This window comes from Salmo salar, chromosome ssa12 (assembly GCF_905237065.1).
Source record: "Salmo salar chromosome ssa12, Ssal_v3.1, whole genome shotgun sequence".
In the NCBI taxonomy this organism is placed as follows: domain Eukaryota; kingdom Metazoa; phylum Chordata; class Actinopteri; order Salmoniformes; family Salmonidae; genus Salmo; species Salmo salar.
Genome location: NC_059453.1, coordinates 84,604,715 through 84,629,385, shown reverse-complemented (window position 1 = coordinate 84,629,385; position 24,671 = coordinate 84,604,715). Strand labels below are relative to the sequence as shown.

Below are 24,671 nucleotides of genomic sequence, written 5' to 3'. Positions count from 1 at the left end.
ATGAGAAAGTAGTATCCCGTAGCCAGATAGCATTCGCTATAAATTATCGTTCAGTTTGGTCCCTAAGATGAGGTTGCTATCTTGTTCCTGTTACTCCTAGCACAAAAACACCAACTCATCCAATGGCATAAATCAATTGTCAACTCTAGATACTTCCATCTCAAGTAAAACCCCTTCTTGACCCCACTCCTGGACAAGCTCACTGAGGGGAGTGAGCCTCTATGTAAAAAACAAGCCTGACCTCTCCCCTCTCTGGGCCCCAGGTGACTGAGCTCCAGCTGAGGGAAGAAGTGCAACTGCCAACAACAGTCCAAAGGGATACATTCTAATAACAAGTATATCACATAAGCATATTATGCAGATAAGACATCTTAATTATCTATGTTACACAACTAATTCTGATTCATCCACCACATGTGGCAAAAATGGGATCGTTTGAATTGGATTCTAAAAAACATTGGCAGATGTATTTTTCAGTCTGTCTGTAAAGGGTAATTGTAATAATAATCAGCACAACAGTTTTTTTGTGTTTTGGGAACATACTATATGTTGTTAACATACTATTGTTTTGTCCACACAATGTTCCCACAATCTAAAGAAACTTTCTGGGAGCCTTTAAAGAACAGCCGAAATGTGTTCTGGGAACGGTCTTGTAACATCAGGTGAATACTTATTTTTAAATTTTTTAAGTGTTTGTGTTTTGGGAACATATCTTGTGTGATGTCCCCACAATGTTCTCACAGACTGTTCCCACAACCTAATGAAACATTCTGGGAACCTTTAAAGAACATATTAAATATGTTCTGGGAACGTCAGGTGAATGTTTTTTGTATCCTAAAAGAAACATTGTAGAATCATCCACACAACTGGACAGTTTTTGTGCTTTGGGAACATATCGTTTGTGATGTCCCCACACTGTTCTCAACAGACTGTTCTCACAACATAATGAAACATTCTCGGGAACCTTTAAAGGTGAATGTTTTCTACAAACATTCTATAATTATCACAACAACAGGTTCCAGTTTTAGTGTTATGAGAACATTTGCAGCAACCTAACGTATGTTCTGGGAACTTTCACAGAAACAATTTTGGTTTGCTGGGATGTGACTATGTGATAGGAACCTATGTGAAAGTTTGCTCATGACCACATCACCATACCCATATAATATGTTTATACTGCATTGGAGGGGTTAATCATGTTATTACATTTCGCATATTGAAGAGAAACCAGACCTTTATCAGAGATTGATTGAAATTCATAATGTACAGTATGACAGAACCGTTCTATTCATCACCTTATTTGCGGAGGGTACTCACCCTGGCTACATTCACATAGTCGTCATCTGACAGAGTGTCTAGCATTTCCATGACCGACGTCTTCATCAGTTTCAGAGTGAGTCCGCTGACACTGCCACTCCTACACGCACAACACAACACACAACCATCAGCGCATTGAGCCATACTGTTCAACCTAAACGCTCCATCTTAAAACCTCATCCAGACAACATGGTACAGCCATAAGAGGTTCTACAGTGACGGTCCCTTTGCTTCTGTATACTGTGATGAGTGTTTATAGGTTGGCGGTCTGGCAAGAGGACACATCCATCCTCTCATTCCTCTCATGACCCAATCACAGTCGATTTTGTCATGCACTCACAATGATGATCTTCATATTGTACCTCTTAGACATGTATATAATAGCAAGACATATGTGGAGATTATTATGATTGAGAGGGAACTCTCAATTCTCTGTAAACCAACAGGTGGCACTAGAGAACTTTACTGTTCCTGCTAAAATGCCACTGGGGGGCTGAGGGAGGACATGAGGGAGCAGAGAGGACAGGAGGGAGGAGATAGGGAAAAGGAGGGGGGAGGGAGGGAGAAGGAGGAAGGAGAGAGGGAGGAGGTGGGAGGAGAGAGGGAGAAGGAGGAAGGAGAGAGGGAGGAAGAGGGAGGATAGATGGAAAAGGAGGAAGGAGAGAGGGAGGAGGAGAAAGTAGAGGGAGGGAGGAGTAGGGAGGAGAGAGGGAGGAGGGAGGAGAGAGGGAGAAGGAGGAAGGAGAGAGGGAGGAGAGAGGTAGAAGGAGGAAGGAGAGAGGGAGGAGGAGGGAGGAGAGATGGAGAAGGAGGGAGGAGAGAGGGAGGGAGAAGGGGGAGGGAGAAGGAGGGAAGAGAAATGGGAAGGAGGGAGAGGAGAGAAGGAGAAGGAAAGCTTGACGAAGACTGAACTAGATACTCACACGTCCACGATGATGATCATGTCCTTGGGAGATGATGCCCCTTGGATGTACCTGTTCCAAAAAGAAAAAGGGGTTTAACAAGTTGAATTCATCTTCACTGCATAGAATTGAACTGGTAGATTTAAACTGGATTCAAGGTTACAATAAGCTGGGCTATGTTAATATGTAGCAACCTGTTCAGAGCATATTTAATGCTGAAATGGAGCATAAGCTTTCAAGAGCTGTGTCTAAATCGATTCTAAGCTTTGTTGAGACAAGCTTGAATGGAGTCCCGGCTTAGCTAAGGTTAATTTAAGAAAAAGCTATGTTTGCATGGATTCAAAGCTTTGTTGAGCAACCTATACAGATGTTAGATCTTAATTTGATCACCCTGTTGCAGGATAACTTTTCTGCAATGCAAGAAATGTAGAAATTGTAGTGTATTTGAGGTTTAAAAATGCTTCTAAAGTCTGTAATTTCCACTTAGAAATTTCAGATTAGATTTTCCCTTACAAAAAATGTGTCAACCCCTACAAAAATGTCCATTCATTATAATCCACATAATAATTCACATTTACTGTTACTGCAGGATTATTTTCCTGCTGTAGCAAACTGGCTCAAATGAAGATCCTACATCTGTACGTGTATATCTGGAGTCTCAGTAACCTGAGTCGTCTTTATGCAGACTTTATCTCAGCTGTTTTAAATGTATTTAGTTTTAGTCTGAGCTCTGAGAGATTTCGGCCATGTTTCTAAGCAGGCTGAGCAGGGCTGGCCTGTGTTTCGGGAGTCTGAGCTGAGCTAAGCGCTGTCTGTCTATCAGTAAAATAAGATTTGTACTGCTCTATTCCCCTGATGATGTCAAACACATTATTTACTCTGTCAGCGAGAGACACAAGCTGCTTAACACCATTATGCTACAGTTTCAAAGCTACTCCCAAAATAGGGCAGCTATGGGTGTGTGTGTGTGTGAGTATGTGTGTGTGTCAGCCATGATGGTGCAGGGCGGGTCTGTGGGAAAGCAGAAACACAGTAGGACACAGAACCAGGGATGCTAGGCACTTTGCTGTCCTGGAAAAGCCACAAACACAAACGTCTGTCCACTGCTGATAGAGGTTGACATATAGAGGCAAATTAGAATGCACTCATTCCCTTCCAACTGCAATTAAAATCACATTTCACCTGACACAAATGGAGCAGAGATTGATGTAACGTCTAGACCTTTTCCATAGTTTGGTGGGGGGTTAAAATGCTAACGTTGAGTTAGTTTGGCATGCTGAGGAGCAAGCAGAGCAGACCGAGTAGTTAGCGGCCGTCTTTAAGCAGAGGCAGAGGCAGACCAATAATCAGGGGTCTCTTTCTGCTGATTATCAGCGGTTCTGCTGTGTGTGGAGGCAGGCCAGCTGCCTGTGAGCCAGTGAGGCGCTTTTCTTAAGCCGGGCCAAGCCGATACGGAGGAAAAGAAGAACTGAGTCCCTGTTGGCCTTGCTGCTGCTCCCACAAGCCCTAGCCCAGTACTTCACTGGCAGACTCCACGCCGTCACGCCAACCTGCACACTGACTCCTGACCTCAGCACTGCTGTGGCACCAAATCCCAGCTTCAAACACAACCAGGGCCTCACTCTCTTGAAACCCCTTCTGAAACCCTAGGACAGAACACAGTCAGGCCAGCCACCAGTACCACTGCCGCCGCCGACACTTGAAAGGTTGATTAACCGAGCATGCCCAGAATGGGCAGAAGTGTGTGGGGGAGGGGTGCACTCCAATTAATTTCAATAATAGAGAACGCCACATCAAAGTTAGAACTTTCACAGCTCTCCACCACTGTGTGCCATTCAGAATAAGGTTTGGAACTATGAAGCGTATTGGCATGACATAAATTTAATGATGGAAATCTTAATTTGATAGAGAGAGTGTGCATGCAGAGCGAGAAGGAGAGAGAGCTAGACTGCACGCAGTGATGACTTCATTCTGTGGGTAGATGGAGATGTGAAAGTGGTCATCGATGCAGCGCCCAAACCCAGTCAGAATGTCTGAAGAAGGGCCCTTCGGTGAAGGCCCTAGACCGTAGCAACATCAACAGAGTGGCTGGAGGATTTCATTAAATCCTCCAGCTAGACTCTTTATCACAGTGAACTCTAGTGCTTTAATACAGCTGTAGTTATTAACAGGGCACAGCAGACTTCCATTACTGGTTCAACCTCAGCTGCACCACAGTCACATAACACAGTGAAATGTTAAGCTATCATTAACTCCCCATATGTCTTAGGGGAAAACAATGTCACTTTTACACAGACTATTTCTCTTAGGGGTTTGAGTAAAGCACAGAGACGAGAGAGGACAGGGTGGGATCACTTGCAACAGAAGTTATACTGCTGCCACGACTGATCTTTCCACAGATTGTCTTGCTGCGTCTGACTGTGGCACCTCTCTCTCTCTCTCTCTCTCTCTCTCTATTCCTAAAAGTGAATTGTATTTGGAGATTGGAGTGGAGTAGAATGGGTTGGAGGGGGCTATTTTTCAATCTCCAGGCTGATAGTAGTTCCACGGTATGACTGATAAACCATCATGGATTGAAGCTGATAGTAATATGACTGTTACGTCTGATCTTTCATATTTGCCTCATGGATCCAGATGTGTTGTTTCTGCATGGGTTCCATTCTGTAATTACCTCTTGGCTCCTGCCCCCTGATAACATTCTTTCCCTGTCATTACCCAGTCTCCTGCATGCCAGGGCCAGGTAAGGACCAGATGGACCTGGCTAGTGCTGAACTGAGCCCAGGCACTCGCCCATCCCTGCCGTTCCCTGCCCTCCATCCACCATCAGCTATACAGCCATCACCCATGCCCCTGCAACACACCCTCACTCAGAACCTCTCTCTCTTTCTTGTTCTCTGTTATTTAATGGTAATTACTCTACATCATCTAATAACACCATACTACTTAATGACAGTCACTCTCTGCATCCTAAGTGCAGCTCAGCGTTCAACAACATAGTGCCCTCAAAGCTCATCACTAAGCTAAGGACCCTGGGACTAAGCACCTCCCTCTGCAACTGGATCCTGGACTTCCTGACGTGCCGCCCCCAGGTGGTAAGGGAAGGTAACAACACATCCGCCAAGCTGATCCTCAACACGGGGGCCCCTCAGAGGTGGTTGCTCAGTCCCTTCCTGTACTCCCTGTTCACGCATGACTGCACAGCCAGGCACGACTCCAACACCATCATTAAGTTTGCCGTTGACACAACAGTGTTAGGCCTGATCACCGACAACGACGAGACAGCCTATAGAAAGGAGGTCAGAGACCTGGCCGTGTGGTACCAGGACAACAAACAAGTATATCACTGGGGCCAAGCTTCCTGCCGTCCAGGACCTATATACCAGGCGGTGTCAGAGGAAAGCCTTAAAAATTGTCAAGGACTCCAGCCACCCTAGTCATAGACTGCTCTCTCTGCTACCGCACGGCAAGCGGTACCGGAGCGCCAAGTGTAGGTCCAACAGGCTTCTAAACAGCTTCTACCCCAAGCCATAAGACCCCTGAACATTTAATCAAATGGCTACCCAGACTATTTGCATTGCCCCCCCCCTTTTATGCTGCTGCTACTCTCTGTTATTATCTATGCATAGTCACTTTAATAACTCTACCTACAGTGCATGTACATATTACCTCAATTATTCAACTAACTGGTGCCCCCACACATTGACTCTGTACCGGTACCCCCTTGATTTGAAGTGGCCACACAATGATTACTATATGTAGGCCTATGTGGTAGCTGTTTTGACCAATGTTTCAAGCAATGCTTGTAGGCTAATGAAAGTAAACACTATTCAGCCACTCACCGTATAAATATGTGTTAGCATGACAACATAAAACAGTTAAAATGATTTGTTTGAGCGGCAGGTCTCAAGGCAGGGGAGAGGGTACGGCACTAAATGAGAACAGATTAAAGCTGTGAAATCTGTACCAAACCCCCCCCCCAACACATTACACAACCAATAGAACACAATGACTTTCTGCGTGGCTGTGATTGTATTTCTGTACCTTCGTGGCAGTCTGCAGTCTGGTAAAGGAGTCTCATTGGAATTCATGAAATAGTTTTATCACGGCGTAGCACTGTAAAATCAATATATTAACTGTGCCGGGGGGCTAACACTGTCAGGAGATTGTGTTTATGCACCCTGACCCGTTTCTCTGAGTGGCGTGCATTACATTTGAACCGGGGGAATTATCTCCGTACGTTTCAGATGATACACGATGATATAACACTATACATGGAGTGGCCCAGGTTGATCTTATTCTGGAATCTAGTACGTGTGCAGGCGTATGGCTGTGTGTGTAATTGTGAGAGTATGTGTGCATGAGCGCATGTTTCTATAAATATCTCTTTATGTGTGTTTCTGAGCGTATATATTGTACTGTATGTATAGAGTATATGTATAGGTATCTATGGGTTGCAATGTTTTGTATGTACATACTGTGAGTGTGTGGATACTAACAGGGTATGTTTGAGCTGTGTGTGTGTGTGTGTGTGTGTGTGTGTGTGTGTGTGTGTGTGTGTGTGTGTGTGTGTGTGTGTGTGTGTGTGTGTGTGTGTGTGTGTGTCTGTGTGTGTGTGCGTGTGTGTGTCTGTATGTCTTTGTGTGTGCGTGTATGTGTTTTGTGATGATGGGCTTAGTGCTCATGTGAATGTGGCTGCCAAATTAAGATTAAATTAAGATAAAAATATAGGACGATGTGGCCTAGAGAGCCTGCAGGAAAAAGAGATGTTGTCTTCCTTTTATTTATTAGACTTTTTTTGGTTGATTACTTGAGGGGTTGATACCAAGAGTCACATTTCCATATTTCATGTTATGCCCATAGTATGAAATATTATAAATAATTTATATGTTACAGGAAAACGTTTAAAATCCGGAAACAAGACAACATTTGAATTCAGACAATCAAACAGTAGCTATAAAGTGTACTACTATAACCCTAAACTGATTGAGTTACAGGTTTGGGTTGAGTTACTGTCTCTTGACAAAATCACTTGTTGCATGCTTTATGGGGCCAAGGTCACAATTTCCATGCAAATATTCATACTGTGACACAGTCATGGTCATAATTTACAATAGAGTCAAACAGATAAAGGAGCTGCCTTCCCTTTGACTGAACCACTCCCTACAGGAGGGAGAATGGGAGAGGCAGGCAGGGTGCTGGGAGGGAGGGAAGGAGGGGAGGGAGGGAGCCAGTAGGAAGGGAGCCTGGAGAAGGGAGGGAGCCAGGTGGGAGGGAGCCGGGAGGGAGGGAGGGATGGAGCCGGGAGGGAAGAAGGAGGAGGGAGGGAGCCAGGAGGGATGGAGGAAGGAGAGAGGAAGGGAGCCAACAGGGATGGAGGGAGCCAGGTGGGAGCCTGGAGGGATCCTTGAGGAAGGGAGCAGGGAGGGAGGCAAGCCCAGAGTCTTAGCTCCTGTTTGGGATTGACAAGAAGCCATAATATTTACAGAGAAGGTAGATTGACTACTGAGAGATAAATATCTGTCATGTCCCTGCATTCCGTCCTGAACCTGGGAGGTAATGGGATCTCTGCAACACTTGGCTAAGAGAACATCATGCCTGTCTCTCTATATTTCTCTCTAGTCTTCTCTCTCTCTCTCTTTCTCTCTCTCTCTCTCTCTCTCTGAATTGAATTGAATTGAATTTAATGGCTTTATTGGCATGGGAAACATATGTTTACATTGCCAAAGCAAGTGAAGTAGATAATAAAAAAAAGTGAAATAAACAATAAAAATGAACAGTAAACATTACATTCACAGAAGTTCCAAAACAATAAAGACCTTTCAAATATATACAGTGTTGTAACGATGTGCAAATAGTTAAAGTACAAAAAGGAAAATAAATAAACATGAATATGGGTTATATTTACAATGGGGTTTGTTCTTCACTGGTTGCCCTTTTCTTGTGGCAACAGGTCACAAATATTGCTGCGGTGATTGCACACTGTGGTAATTCACCCATTAGATATCGGAGTTTATCAAAATTGGGTTTGTTTTTCGAATTCTTTGTGGATCTGTGTAATCTGAGGGAAATATGTGTCTTCAATATGGTCATACATTTGGCAGGTTAGGAAGTGCAGCTCAGTTTCCACCTCATTTTGTGGGCAGTGTGCACATAGCCTGTCTTCTCTTGAGAGCCAGGTCTGCCTACTGCGGCCTTTCTCAATAGCAAGGCTATGCTCACTGAGCCTGTACATTGTCAAAGCTTTCCTTAAGTTTGGGTCAGTCACAGTGGTCAGGTATTCTGCCACTGTGTACTCTCTGTTTAGGGCCAAATAGCATTCTAGTTTGCAAAAAGGTTTTTGTTAATTCTTTCCAATGTGTCAAGTAATTATCTTTTTGTTTTCTCATGATTTGGTTGGGTCTAATTGTGTTGCTGTCCTGGGGCTCTGTGGGGTCTGTTTGTCTTTGTGAACAGAGCCCCTCTCTCTCTCTCTCTTTCTCTCTCACTTTCTCTCTCTCTCTCTCTCTCTCTCTCTCGCTCTCCCATTCTCTTCCCTGACTTCCTTTGATAACCTGAACAGACATTATAATGGACAAATGTCAATAATTAATGTCAGAGCAATTGGAAACTTTCAAGTGTATTGACTGGACCATTAATTTTCCTGAGGCCGTTAGTGGGGGCAGAGCAGACAGACAGACAGATGGAGGGAGGTAGGGAGGGAACGAGGGAGGGAGGGAACGAGCCCATCTGTGGAAGCACCGAGCAAGGCAGCCTCATCATCTTGCTAAATTGAAATTATTTTACCACTATAGCCTATTTATTGCCTTACCTCCCTAATCTTACAACATTTGCACACACAGTATATAGATTTTTCTATTGTGTTATTGACTGTACATTTGTTTATCCCATGTGTAACTCTGTGTTGTTTGTGTCGCACTGCTTTGTTTTATCTTGGCCAGGTCGCAGTTGTAAATGAGAATGTGTTCTCAACTGGCCTACCTGGTTAAATAAAGGTGAAATAAAAAAATTAAAAAAGACAAAGAAGAGCTCTCCAGTAGGTAGCGAAACATTCAAGGGCCATTTTCTCGAAACATTTTCTCAAAAGAGAGGTTACAAGTTTATCAACTTTCAAAGAAGAATTACTTTCCCATTGCTTGTCAGCTGTAGTGAATGATATGCCATCTTCTTTAGTTTACTTTTATCCAATGTAAAAAACACAATTTCAAATTTTGCTACATAACACCAAATTGAGCCGGTCGATCACGTATGTGTGTCTGTGTCTGTGTATGTGTGTCTGTGTATGTGTTGTTTTACCATTACAGTGAGGGAAAAAGTATTTGATCCCCTGCTGATTTTGTACGTTTGCCCACTGACAAAGAAATTATCAGTCTATAATTTTAATGGTAGGTTTATTTGAACAGTGAGAGACAGAATAACAACAAAAAAATCCAGAAAAACGCATGTCATAAATGTTATAAATTGATTTGCATTTTAATGAGGGAAATAAGTATTTGACCCCTCTGCAAAACATGACATAGTACTTGGTGGCAAAACCCTTGTTGGCAATCACAGAGGTCAGACGTTTCTTGTAGTTGGCCACCAGGTTTGCACACATCTCAGGAAGGATTTTGTCCCACTCCTCTTTGCAGATCTTCTCCAAGTCATTAAGGTTTCGTGGCTGACGTCTGGCAACTCGAACCTTCAGCTCCCTCCACAGATTATCTATGGGATTAAGGTCTGGAGACTGGCTAGACCATTCCAGGACCTTAATGTGCTTCTTCTTGAGCCACTCCTTTGTTGCCTTGGCCGTGTGTTTTGGGTAATTGTCATGCTGGAATACCCATCCACGACCCATTTTCAATGCCCTGGCTGAGGGAAGGAGGTTCTCACCCAAGATTTGACGGTACATGGCCCTGTCCATCGTCCCTTTGATGCGGTGAAGTTGTCCTGTCCCCTTAGCAGAAAAACACCCCCAAAGCATAATGTTTCCAACTCCATGTTTGACGGTGGAGATGGTGTTCTTAGGGTCATAGGCAGCATTCCTCTTCCTCCAAACACGGCGAGTTGAGTTGATGCCAAAGAGCTCCATTTTGGTCTCATCTGACCACAACACTTTCACCCAGTTGTCCTCTGAATCATTCAGATGTTCATTGGCAAACTTCAGACGGGCATGTATATGTGCTTTCTTGAGCAGGGGGACCTTGCGGGCGCTGCAGGATTTCAGTCCTTCATGGCGTAGTGTGTTACCAATTGTTTTCTTGGTGACTATGGTCCCAGCTGCCTTGAGATAATTGACAAGATCCTCCCGTGTAGTTGTGGGCGGATTCCTCACTGTTCTCATGATCATTGCAACTCCACGAGGTGAGATCTTGCATGGAGCCCCAGGCCGAGGGATATTGACAGTTCTTTTGTGTTTCTTCCATTTGCGAATAATCGCACCAACTGTTGTCACCTTCTCACCAAGCTGCTTGGTGATGGTCTTGTAGCCCATTCCAGCTTTGTGTAGGTCTACAATCTTGTCTCTGACATCCTTGGAGAGCTCTTTGGTCTTGGCCATGGTGGAGAGTTTGGAATCTGATTGATTGATTGCTTCTGTGGACAGGTGTCTTTTATACAGGTAACAAACTGAGATTAGGAGCACTCCCTTTAAGAGTGTGCTCCTAATCTCAGCTCGTTACCTGTATAAAAGACACCTGGGAGCCAGAAATCTTTCTGATTGAGAGGGGGTCAAATACTTATTTCCCTCATTAAAATGCAAATCAATTTATAACATTTTTGACATGGGTTTTTCTAGATATTTTTGTTGTTATTCTGTCTCTCACCGTTCAAATAAACCTACCATTAAAATTACAGACTGATCATTTCTTTGTCAGTGGGCAAACGTACAAAATCAGCAGGGGATCAAATACTTTTTTTCCCTCACTGTATGTGCTACCCCCATTCCCTTGAAAGGTCTGCTTATCTATTGCTGTCACCTAACACACACGTGATTGGCTTACCTAATCCAATGGGCTATCTTTTAGCCCCCTGCGATTGGCTGACCCCTCAAGAGAGTGTCACAACCGGATGCAGCGTGTTAGACCATAATCATACAAGCTTGACCTGACACATCATGGCACTCCCTGCCACGGTAACGCCTCTGAACGCTGCATGGGCACAGGTTGCTAGGCAACATTCCACAGGAACTTTCAGATAGGATGGATGGAGAGTCGGAGACCAACAGGCAGAGAGGAGAAACATGGGAGAAATGGCAGTGACAAACATGGAGAACCAGGGGGTGTCATGGTGCTCTTCCATGGAAAACATCCCTCTCTTTCTACCCCTGTCTGAATCCAAAATCCCTTCCTTTCTCACAGCTCTCTCTCTTTCTCTCTTCGATTCTTTCTGCCTCAAGGAAGACTATTCTCATGTGTAAGCGAATGAAAATGGGTTGTCATATCGTATGTTGGAGGCGAATGTACATGTACTGAGAAAAACAAGGACATGATCCTCCTTTCAATATGTCAGCGGTGTACTGCAGCATGTTAACACAAACCTCCTAATTACTGGGGGCGTCGTGTTCATGTGGAGGTGAACAGTGATTTACAGTTATTGTGTGAGAGCCCCAGTCTGTCAGATAGATCAGAGGCATGCAGGGACACTTCCTCCCAGTGATGGAGTTTAGGAACCCTTACTAGAAAAGGTTGCAGTAAATGTGTAGTAACTGCAGTCAACTGTCGTATTTTGGACGCAGTAACTGCAGAATAGCTGTAGTAAAAAAAACGGTGTTATTTTGGATGCAGTATTTGCCTCATAATGCAGTTAAACTGCACTCTGACGGCAATCTTTTTTCGTAAGGGAAACCCTGCTCTAGGTTGTTCATATTGATATAAATACCCTGCACCTTTACTTCCAACTACTGTATTTATTTATTTATCTTGCTCCTTTGCACCCCAGTATCTCTACTTGCACATTCATCTTCTGCACATCTATCACTCCAGTGTTTAATTGGTATATTGTAATTACTTTGCCACCATGGCCTATTTATTGCCTTACCTCCTTTATCTTACCTCATTTGCATACACTGTATATAGACTTTTTCTACTGTATTATTGACTGTACGTTTGTTTATTCCGTGTGTAACTCTGTGTTGTTGTATGTGTTGAACTGCTTTGCTTTATCTTGGCCAGGTCGCAGTTGTAAATGAGAACTTGTTCTCAACTAGCCTACCTGGTTAAATAAAGGTGAAATTAAAAAATAAATAAATAAAAACTTGACAAATACATCTACTTGACAAAAAGTTTAGTTCAGCTTAGCATTAGCTTCTCCCTCACCTTCAACTCAGTCTCTCCTTTGAGTAGCTTTTATATGTGTGTGTAACTGTTTGTAATAGCATGTTAATATGTGTGTGTAATGAGGCAAACTCTTAGCCTCACGACTGACACTAAATTCTTCCGCTGCTCTGTTGTTGGCAACATACTTTAGTGTGAGACTAGCATCATTGAAGTGATTTGTGGTGACGAGGAGCACGAGGGGCGTTGTACATTACAAAGTAAACAGTGGTTGGATCGTCTCTAACCAAATCAGACTATCAAAGCCAATGACACATTTTCAAAATGCCCCTTTACCCATTTGTGTTCTGGCAATGGCACAATCCATCGGTTTCTGGACCAATCAGGCAGCCACGAATGTGTTCGAGGAGGTACTCGGATCCAAACTCATTGCGGATAAGAAACTAACATCTGTGGACGTGGAGTAGCATTTGGCTGGAGAATTGTTTTTTTATTTTAAAATATGTAACCTTTATTTAACTAGGCAAGTCAGTTAAGAACAAATTCTTATTTACAATGATGTCCTACCCCGTCCAAACCCGGACCACGCTGGGCCAATTGTGTGCCGCCCTATGGGACTTGCAATCAAAGCCGGGTGTGATACAGCCTGGAATCGAACCAGGGACTGAGATGCAGTGCCTTAGACCCCTGGGCCACTCGGGAATCTGAGTAGCCAGGCAACCATACTCTATTTTGTTTATATTGATATAAATACATTGCTTCTTTACCTGACAAATAAACCTAGAGTATACTGTATGTATGTTACTCCTATATAGTGGGAGTTTGTTGTTTGTCTCAGTGCATTGCCGTCCTGCCCATCCAACACCCCTGGCCAACCCCTGGCCTGACCTGGAACAGCCAACCAGGCTTAGTTGGAGATGGACATAGAGAGACAGCCAGGGACAGAAACCACCATCAACTCTAATCAACGTGGCTGTCATGATTATGTCCAAGGTGCTTTAATCTGTACCCAGGCAACCGGCAACTCTTCCACAGAGCTGAAGTGACAATGACAGGTGGAGGCAGTATGGAGGGATGGAGGGGTGAGGGGTGGAGGGGAAGGGAGCCTGTTTGGCCGCACACCCCTGTGCTGTCGAAAACGTCTAACTGGCGTCCTCTCTGAACCCTGGCCCTAGCAGAGATCTGAGACACAGCAGGGATTCACAAGCCAAATGGCAAGTGAACACTTAACACAACACAGCAGGGATTCACAAGCCAAATGGCAGGTGAACACTTAACACAACACAGCAATGCTACTATTCCATATCTTATTTGCCACTTGGCTGTGGTTTATTGAAGATAATACATTCTCTGTGGTACCTCACTGAGATAAATAGGGGTTAGATAATGCTTTAACCTCAACGGCCTGAAACAAAGGACAACACTATTCTATTAAAGGGAGTCTGATGAACTCATGGATACCATTTTTATGTCTCTGCTTCCAGTATGAAGGAAGTTAGAGTTAGTTTTGCGAGCCAATGCTAACTAGTGTTTGCACAATGCCTGGAAGTCTATGGTATCTACTAGTATGCTTGCAGTTACCATAGATTTCCAGGCATTGCGTTAACGTTAGTAAGCAACTTCCTTCAAACAGCACGCAGAGACATAAAAATGGTATCCACAAATTCATCTGAATCTGGCGACGGAGAAGTAGACATAGGGCTTCATTGCCCTGAAGTATCCCTTTGAGTTCGGAGGAAAGAGGGACAACTAAGGTCCATGGTAGACTAAGGCCTGCAGGAACACAATATAGGATTGGTTACATTAGATTTCCCACTACAAGACATTGACAGAGTTCTAATTCCAAATATTTAAATATGTGGGGCTTTAATATTTGATACCAGAATATCTGGCATTCTATAGAATGTGCATCAGGAACAATAAAATGTGTTTATAATATATATTGCTTTAATTCATTGAGATGTTGCAAGTGTATTGGAAGCATATACTATTTGAACCATTCATATCAAACAAATAATGTGCCTCCCCAATGTTATTGTCCTTAGATTGAATAGCATATCCTAGAATAAAGCAGGATTCTGTAGAAAAGAAACATTAAACCACAGCAAATTCTCCAGTGTTAAATCAACACTGACAGTCTTACATTTAACACTGGGCCAGTGTCTATATGGGGCCACACTTTTGAGTGTTAAATTAACCCTGCTTAGTGCTGACGCTGTTACACTTTGTCAGTGTTAGGGAATTAACACTTTCAGTGTTATGCAATTACACCTCATATAGTATTCTTAACACTAGGAAGTGTATGTAGTTTACACCAATGGTGTTATTCAATAACCAAGTGGTCCGTATCTCTTGACAAGGTCATTCAGAGAATAATATCGACCTATACGCTGACTCAGTGAGTGTGTTTATAAAGAAGTGCATTGGAGATGTTGTACACACTGTGACTATTAAAACCTGCCCTAACCAGAAACCGTGGATAGATGGCGGCATAAGTGCAAAACTGAAAGCACAATCCACCGCATTTAACCATGGAAAGAGGTCTGGGAATATGACTGAATATAAACAGTGTAGTTATTCCCTCCGCAAGGCAATCAAACAAGCCAAATGCCAGAACAGGGACAAGGTAGAGTCGCAATTCAACGGCTCAGACAAGAGACGTATTTGGCAGGGTCTACAGGAAATCACGTCCTACAAAAAGAAAACCAGATATGTCACGGACAACGATGTCACGCTTCCAGACAAACTAAACACCTTCTTTGCCCGCTTCGAGGATAACACAGTGCCACCGTCGCGGCCCGCTAACAAGGACTGAGCCCCATATTCAATCGCTCTCTATCCCAGTCTGTTGTCCCCACATGCTTCAAGATGGCTACCATTGTTCCTGTAACCAAGAAGGCAAAGATAACTGAACTAAATGACTACCACTCCGTAGCACTCACTTCTGTCATCATGAAGTGCTTTGAGAGACTAGTCAAGGATCATATCACCTCCACCTTACCGGCCACCATAAACCCACTTCAGTTTGCATACCGCCCCAAAAGGTCCACAGACGACGCAATCGCCATCACACTGCACACTGCCCTATCCCATCTGGACAAAAGGAATACCTATGTAAGAATGCTGTTCATTGACTACAGCTCAGATTTCAACACCATAGTACCCTCCAAGCTCATCATCAAACTGGAGGCCCTGGGTCTCAACCCTGCCCTGTGCAATTGGGTCCTGGACTTTCAGACAGGCCGCCTCAGGTGGTGAAGGTAGGAAACAATATCTCCACTTCGCTGACTCTCAACACTGGGGCCCAAACAAGGGTGCGTGCTCAGCCCCCTCCTGTACTCCCTCTTCACCCACGGCTGTGTGGCCATGCACGCCTTCAACTCAATCATCAAGTTTGCAGACAACACAACAGTGGTGGGCTTGATTACCAACAACGACGAGACAGCCTACAGGGAGGAGGTGAGGGCACTCGAAGTGTGGTGTCAGGAAAACAACCTCTCACTCAACGTCAACAAAACAAAGGAGATGATCGTGGACTTCAGGAAACAGCAGAGGGAGCACCCTCCTATCCACATCAAAGGGACAGCAGTGGAGAAGGTGGAAAGTTTTAAGTTCCTAGGCGTACACATCACAGACAAACTGAAATGGTCCACTCACACAGACAGTGTGGTGAAGAAGACGCAACAGCGCCTCTTCAACCTCAGGAGGCTGAAGAAATTTGGCTTGTCACCCAAAACCCTGACAAACTTTTACAGATGCACAATCGAGAGCATCCTGTTGGGCTGTATCACAGCCTGGTACGGCAACTGCACCGCCTCAACCGCAAGGCTCTCCAGAGGGTGGTGCGGTTTGCACAACACATCACCGGGGGCAAACTATCTGCCCTCCATGACACCTACAGCACCCGATGTCACAGGATGGCCAAAAAGATCATCAAGGACATCAACCACCCGAGCCACTGCCTGTTCACACCGCTCCCATCCAGAAGGTGAGGTCAGTACAGGTGCATCAAAGCTGGGACCGAGAGACTGAAAAACAGCTTCTATCTCAAGGCCATCAGACTGCTAAACAGCAATCACTAACTCAGAGAGGCTGCTGCCTACATTGAGACCCAATCGCTGGCCACTTTAATAAATGGATCACTAGTCACTTTATACAATGCCACTCTAAATAATGGCACTTTAATAATGTTTACATATCTTACATTACTCATATCACATGTATATACACTGTATTTTATACCATCTATTGCACCTTGCCTATGCCACTCGGCCATTGCTCATCCATATACTTACATGTACATGTTCTCATTCACCCCTTTAGATTTGTGTGTATTAGGTAGTTGTTGAGGAATTGTTAGATTACTTATTAGATATTACTGCACTGTCAGAACTAGAAGCAGAAGCATTCGCTACACTCGCATTAACATCTGCTCACCATGTGTATGTGACAAATAAAATTTGATTTGATTTCAGTGTTGGGTTAAGGACATTACAATAATATTTTAATATTTACAAGTCTTTATTGCCACATGCTCTTATGTACGCATTTATAAAGACTTCAAAACTGTCAGCAGACATGCTCAAACTTTAATGAACATAACCATGGGCCACTTAAACTGGTACAACATTTCCACTCACGAGTGGCCAAAAATACCTAATTGAAAGCCACACCCGCACTAAGCCACATCTTCAATATGATTTCCCCGCGTGTCTTGCCTTTTCGAGTGAATTGGAGAGTTACGACCGATGATGCGAATGGCGCAGAAGGGAATGGCTGTTATTTTACGGGCTCCTGACCAATTGTGCTATTTTGTATTTTTTTTGTGCTGATCTTCTTTTGTACATAATGTTTCCACTATCGTTTTCTATGACCGAAAAGAGCTTCTAGACATCAACAGCTATCACTATCTTCGATTTGGACAAGGACTTCTACTTCAATGAATCGGAGGTGAAAGACATATTGATTATCCTGGACCATAAAACCTAGCGGTCAAAAAGGGAAATCGTTCCAATAATTTTCCCACCTTTCATTTTTCCCATAGGGGATTTTTGAAATACTTAAAATAAGGGCTGTGTTTCGTGTACCCTTATCCTGGCGTGACGTTTTGTTAACTGTATAAATCTCTCTAGGACAAGGTGACTTTTATCAATATATTTGTCTGTATTTACCCCCCAAAAATGAAACGCTAATTAGCTGCTAATGTGGCTATTATAAAGAACTACAAATGCCATGATGATCTGGGTGAGACTGCCGAATTGAGGCAAAGGTAAGAATCTCTGGATTAACTATCTAATGTTAGCTAAATGTAGTAATAAATTGGCTACATTTCTTTAAATGGACAATTCTGTGAACTTGTGCAAGTTTTAAATTGACACAATACCTGTTAGCAAAGGTGTCAGCTAGAGATGACGTGCTGGAGCTTGCAGGGATTTGTAGTTTTGCATGATGCCTACATGAACGCTAACTAGCATTTTCGAATATGAGCGTAAATAGAGTCAAATATATTGATAAAAGTCACCTCGACCGAGAGAGTTTTACACGGTTATCAAAACGTCAAGCCAGGGTAAGCCTACACGAAACACAGCCCTTATTTTAAGTGTTTCTAAAAAGTGTTTCTAAAATAAATGGTGGAAAAACAATTGAAAACATTTCCCTGTTTAACCACTAGGTTTTAATGGGTATTATGACACCTCCACTGTGGAGCTCTATAGAGCCTGGTGCGCAGGACTACAGAAGCAAAATTTAAAAATCTCCTCTTCTATTGGCGAAAACGAACTAACTGATTGGATTAGTTTAGAAAAATGTATGCTATTTATCTTTGTGTAGCATAAGATTAATCAATCAATGTACATGCAAAAACACAAATATTAAAAACAATCCCAAAAAATCTACCTGCAGTAGAGCATGCTGGGAAAAATGATAAAGATGGGTGTGGTTTTGATGAGACTGTTTTACTCTCCACAGTGTAAAAAAATAACTGCTTATAAACACCAACACTAAGGGTAGTTTTACATCACTGAGTGCTAATTTAACTCGTACAGAGTAAATTGAATTCCTGAATCAACACTAGAAATGTAACTCTGAAAAATCAACACCGATCAATTTGCAGTGTACCCACCATGGCCGCCTGCGGACGTCATACAGGTCAATCTTATTGGGTGCTCTCCATGGAGTGGCTGGAAAAAGGAAGAAATGCAAAACATCATTCTGAACATCAGCTTGATCATTTTTATTTATAATTCAAGTTGATAATATCCTTATTAATAACGATCCGGGACCTACCTGGGTAATATCTTGTGACCCCCGTGGCGCTGCCGAACACCTGCCAGCGCAGAGAGCTGTCCTCCCGGCGGTTATCAATGAAAACCCTCTCCAAAGCCTGGGTCCAGTTCAGCTCATTCAGGATGACTGGTGCTGCAGGACAGGATGAGAGGAGAGGAGGACACACTATCAGCACAGTGTGTACAGTAAAGCACAATCAACATGGCAATGACCACGCTAGCACTGGGGGTAGAGCAGATCACATACTTATACTGGGTGTCCAGGATAATGTAGAAGTAATCCAAGACAATATGATGTCCTACAGGCCCTAGTTTTGTCACACCTGGACTACTGTCCAGTCGTGTGGTCAGGTGCCACAAAGAAGGAAAATTACAATTGGCCCAGAACAGGGCAAAACGGCTGGCCCTTAAATGTACACGGAGACCTAACATTAATAATATGCATGTCAATCTCTCCTGGCTCAAAGTAGAGGAGAGATTGACGTCATCAATAGAGATTGACGTCATCACTAGAACTATTAACATGTTGAATGCACCGAAATGTCTGTTTAAACTACTAGTACACAGCTCAGACACCCATGCATACCCCACAAGACATGCCACCAGAGGTCTCTTCATAGTCCCCAAGTACAGAACAGACTACGGGAGGCGCACAGTACTAAACAGAGACATGACTACATGGAACTCTATTCCACATCAGGTTTTTTATTTATTTTTTATTTCACCTTTATTTAACCAGGTAGGCCAGTTGAGAACAAGTTCTCATTTACAACTGCGACCTGGCCAAGATAAAGCAAAGCAGTGCCACACAAACAACAACACAGAGTTACACATGGAATTAACAAACATACAGTCAATAATAAAATTGAAAAAGTCTATACTAGGGTGCAGGCCAGGCAGCAGGCTGTTAGCCAGCCTGCCAGCTTAGTGGAGTCTGCCACAAGCACAGTCAGTGTAGTCAGCTCAGCTATCCCCATTGAGACCGTGTCTGTGCCTCGACCTAGGTTGGGCAAAACTAAACATGGCGGTGTTCGCCTTAGCAATCTCACTAGAATAAAGACCTCCCCCATTCCTGCAATTATTGAAAGAGATTGTGATACCTCACATCTCAAAATAGGGCTGCTTAATGTTAGATCCCTCACTTCCAAGGCAGTTATAGTCAATTAACTAATCACTGATCAAAATCTTGATGTGATTGGCCTGACTGAAACATGGCTTAAGCCTGATGAATTTACTGTGTTAAATGAGGCCTCACCTCCTGGTTACACTAGAGACCACATCCCCCGCGCATCCCGCAAAGGCGGAGGTGTTGCTAACATTTACGATAGCAAATTTCAATTTACAAAAAAAACAGACGTTTTTGACTTTTGAGCTTCTAGTCATGAAATCTATGCAGCCTACTCAATCACTTTTTATAGCTACTGGTTACAGGCCTCCTGGGCCATATACAGCGTTCCTCACTGAGTTCCCTGAATTCCTATTGGACCTTGTAGTCATTGCAGATAATATTCTAATTTTTGGTAACTTTAATATTCACATGGAAAAGTCCACAGACCCACTCAAAAAGGCTTTCGGAGCCATCATCGACTCAGTGGGTTTTGTCCAACATGTCTCCAGACCTACTCACTGCCACAGTCATACTCTGGACCTAGTTTTGTCCCATGGAATAAATGTTGTGGATCTTAATGTTTTTCCTCATAATCCTGGACTATCGGACCACCATTTTATTACGTTTGCAATCGCAACAAATAATCTGCTCAGACCCCAACCAAGGATCATCAAAAGTCGTGCTATAAATTCTCAGACAACCCAAAGATTCCTTGATGCCCTTCCAGACTCCCTCTGCCTACCCAAGGATGTCAGAGGACAAAAATCAGTTAACAGTTAACTGAGGAACTCAATTTAACCTTGCACAATACCCTAGATGCAGTCGCACCCCTAAAAACTAAAAACATTTGTCATAAGAAACTAGCTCCCTGATATACAGAAAATACCCAAGCTCTGAAGCAAGCTTCCAGAAAATTGGAAAGGAAATGGCGCCACACCAAACTGGAAGTCTTCCGACTAGCATGGAAAGACAGTACCGTGCAGTATCGAAGAGCCCTCACTGCTGCTAGATCATCCTATTTTTCCAATTTAATTGAGGAAAATAAGAACAATCCAAAATTTATTTTTGATACTGTCACAAAGCTAACAAAAAAGCAGCATTCCCCAAGAGAGGATGGCTTTCACTTCAGCAGTAATAAATTCATGAACTTCTTTGAGGAAAAGATCATGATCATTAGAAAGCAAATTACGGACTCCTCTTTAAATCCGAGTATTCCTCCAAAGCTCAGTTGTCCTGAGTCTGCACAACTCTGCCAGGACATAGGATCAAGGGAGACACTCAAGTGTTTTAGTACTATATCTCTTGACACAATGATGAAAATAATCATGGCCTCTAAACCTTTAAGCTGCATACTGGACCCTATTCCAACTAAACTACTGAAAGAGCTGCTTCCTGTGCTTGGCCCTCCTATGTTGAACATAATAAATGGCTCTCTATCCATCGGATGTGTACCAAACTCACTAAAAGTAGCAGTAATAAAGCCTCTCTTGAAAAAGCCAAACCTTGACCCAGAAAATATAAAAAACTATTGGCCTATATCGAATCTCCCATTCCTCTCAAAAGTTTTAGAAAAAGCTGTTGCACAGCAACTCACTGCCTTCCTGAAGACAAACAATGTATACGAAATGCTTCAGTCTGGTTTTAGACCCCATCGTAGCACTGAGACTGCACTTGTGAAGGTGGTAAATGACCTTTTAATGGCGTCAGACCGAGGCTTTGCATCTGTCCTCATGCTCCTAGATCTTAGTGCTGCTTTTGATACCATTGCTCACCACATTCTTTTGGAGAGATTGGAAACCCAAATTGGTCTACACGGACAAGTTCTGGCCGGATTTAGATCTTATCTGTCGGAAAGATATCAGTTTGTCTCTGTGGATGGTTTGTCCTCTGACAAATCAACTGTAAATTTCGGTGTTCCTCAAGGTTCCGTTTTAGGACCACTATTGTTTTCACTATATATTTTACCTCTTGGGGATGTCATTCGAAAACATAATGTTAACTTTCACTGCTATGCGGATGACACACAGCTGTACATTTCGATGAAACATGGTGAAGCCCCAAAATTGCCCTCGCTGGAAGCCTGTGTTTCAGACATAAAGAAGTGGATGGCTGCAAACTTTCTACTTTTAAACTCGGACAAAACAGAGATGCTTGTTCTAGGTCCGAAGAAACAAAGAGATCTTCTGTTGAATCTGACAATTAATCTTGATGGTTGTACAGTTGTCTCAAATAAAACTGAAGGACCTCGGTGTTACTCTGGACCCTAATCTCTCTTTTGATGAACATATCAAGACTGTTTCAAGGACAGCTTTTTTCCATCTACGTAACACTTCAAAAATCATACATTTTCTGTCCAAAAATGTATCCATCCTTTTGTCACGTCTAGGTTAGACTCCTGCAATGCTCTACTTTCCGGCTACCCGGATAAAGCACTAAATAAACTTCAGTTAGTGCTAAATACAGCTGCTAGAATCCTGATTAGAACCCAAAAATATTATCATATTACTCCAGTGCTAGCCTCTCTACACTGGCTTCCTGTTAAGGCAAGGGCTGATTTCAAGGTTTTACTGCTAACCTGCAAAGCATTACATGGGCTTGCTCCTACCTATCTTTCCGATTTGGTCCTGCCATACATACCTACACGTACGCTACGGTCACAAGACACAGGCCTCCTAATTGTCCCTAGAATTTCTAAGCAAACAGCTGGAGGCAGGGCTTTCTCCTATAGAGCTCCATTTTTTATAGAATGGCCTGCCTACCCATGTGAGAGACACAGACTCGGTCTCAACCTTTAAGTCTTTATTGAAGACTCATCTCTTCAGTAGGTCCTATGATCGAGTGTAGTCTGGCCCAGGAGTGTGAATGGGAACGGAAAGGCACTGGAGCAACGAACAGCCTTTGCTGTCTCTGCCTGGCCGGTTCCCCTCTCTCCACTGGGATTCTCTGCCTCTAACCCTATTACAGGGGCTGAGTCACTGGCTTACTGGTGGTCTTCCATGCCGTCCCTAGGAGGGGTGCGTCACTTGAGTGGGTCACTGACATGGTCTTCCTGTCTGGGTTGGCGCCCCCCCCTTGGCCTTGTCTCAGGATGGTAAGTTGGTGGTTGAAGATATCCCTCTAGTGGTGTGGAGGCTGTGCTTTGGCAACGTGGGTGGAGTTATATCCTGCCTGTTTGGCCCTGTCTGGGGGTATCATCGGATGGGGCCACAGTGTCTCCTGACCCCTCCTGTCTCAGCCTCCAGTATTTATGCTGCAGTAGTTTATGTGTCGGGGGGCTACGGTCAGTCTGTTATATCTGGAGTATTTATCCTGTCTTATCCGGTGTCCTGTGTTAATTTAAGTAGGCTCTCTCTAATTCTCGTTCTCTCTTTCTTTCTTTCTTTCTCTCTCTCGAAGGACCTGAGCCCTAAGACCATGCCTCCGGACTACCTGGCATGATGACTCCTTGCTGTCCACAGTCCACCTGGCCGTGCTGCTGCTCCAGTTTCAACTGTTCTGCCTGCGGCTATGGAACCCTGACCTGTTCACCGAACGTGCTACCTGACATTTACTCCTGAGGTGCTGACCTGTTGCACCCTCGACAACTACTGTGATTATTATTATTTGACCATGCTGGTCATTTATGAACATTTGAACATCTTGGCCATGTTCTGTTATAATCTCCACCCGGCACAGCCAGAAGAGGACTGGCCACCCCTCATAGCCTGGTTCCTCTCTAGGTTTCTTCCTAGGTTTTGGCCTTTCTAGGGAGTTTTTCCTAGCCACCTTGCTTCTAAATCAAATCAAATCAAATTTATTTATATAGCCCTTCTTACATCAGCTGATATCTCAAAGTGCTGTACAGAAACCCAGCCTAAAACCCCAAACAGCAAGCAATGCAGGTGTAGAAGCACCTGCATTGCTTGCTGTTTGGGGTTTGGGGTTAGGCTGGGTTTCGGGGTTTGGGGTGTTTGGGGTTTGGGGTTAGGCTGGGTTTCTGTTTGGCACTTTGAGATATCAGCTGATGTAAGAAGGGCTATATAAACACATTTGATTTGATATATACAGTGTGTGCAAATGAGGTAGGATAAGGTAGGTAAGGCAATAAATAGGCCATAGTGGCGAAATAATTACAATATAGAAATTAAACACTGGAGTGATAGATGTGCAGAAGATGAGTGTGCAAGTAGAGATACTGGGGTGCAAAGGAGCAAAATAAATACAACTAATAACAGTATGGGGATGAGGTAGTTGGATGGGCTATTTACAGATGTGCTATGTACAGGTGCAGTGATCTGTGAGCTGCTCTGACAGCTGGTGCTTAAAGTTAGTGAGGGAGATATGAGTTTCCAGCATCAGTGATTTTTGCAATTCGTTCCAGTCATTGGCAGCAGAGAACTGGAAGGAAAGGCGGTCAAAGGAGGAATAGGCTTTGGGGGTGACCAGTGAAATAGGTCGGTAGGTCGCTCCTACCAGGTGGCGTGGCGAGAATCTGTCTCCGCACCACGTGCTCTCACCACTGGTGTCCCCCAGGGCTCTGTTCTAGGCCCTCTCCTATTCTCGCTATACACCAAGTCACTTGGCTCTGTCATATCCTCACATGGTCTCTCCTATCATTGCTATGCAGACGACACACAATTCATCTTCTCCTTTCCCCCTTCTGATAACCAGGTGGCGAATCGCATCTCTGCATGTCTGGCAGACATATCAGTGTGGATGACGGATCACCACCTCAAGCTGAACCTCGGCAAGACGGAGCTGCTCTTCCTCCCGGGGAAGGACTGCCCGTTCCATGATCTCGCCATCACGGTTGACAACTCCATTGTGTCCT

The 24,671-nt window shown here is 43.7% G+C and overlaps 1 protein-coding gene across 4 annotated transcripts in view; it reads right to left on the bottom strand.

Moving 5' to 3' along the window:
* LOC106566000 (voltage-dependent calcium channel subunit alpha-2/delta-2) overlaps positions 1 to 24,671 on the bottom strand; it is a 329,019-nt gene that overhangs the window by 123,476 nt on the left and 180,872 nt on the right. For all 4 annotated transcript variants that reach the window (XM_045691870.1, XM_045691873.1, XM_045691872.1 and 1 more), the window contains 4 exons: positions 18,755 to 18,886; positions 18,591 to 18,648; positions 2,241 to 2,291; positions 1,318 to 1,417 (listed from right to left, as the gene is read on the bottom strand). In XM_045691870.1, the coding sequence (XP_045547826.1) occupies positions 1,318 to 1,417; positions 2,241 to 2,291; positions 18,591 to 18,648; positions 18,755 to 18,886 (341 nt within the window). The remainder of the gene's footprint in view (positions 1 to 1,317; positions 1,418 to 2,240; positions 2,292 to 18,590; positions 18,649 to 18,754; positions 18,887 to 24,671) is intronic.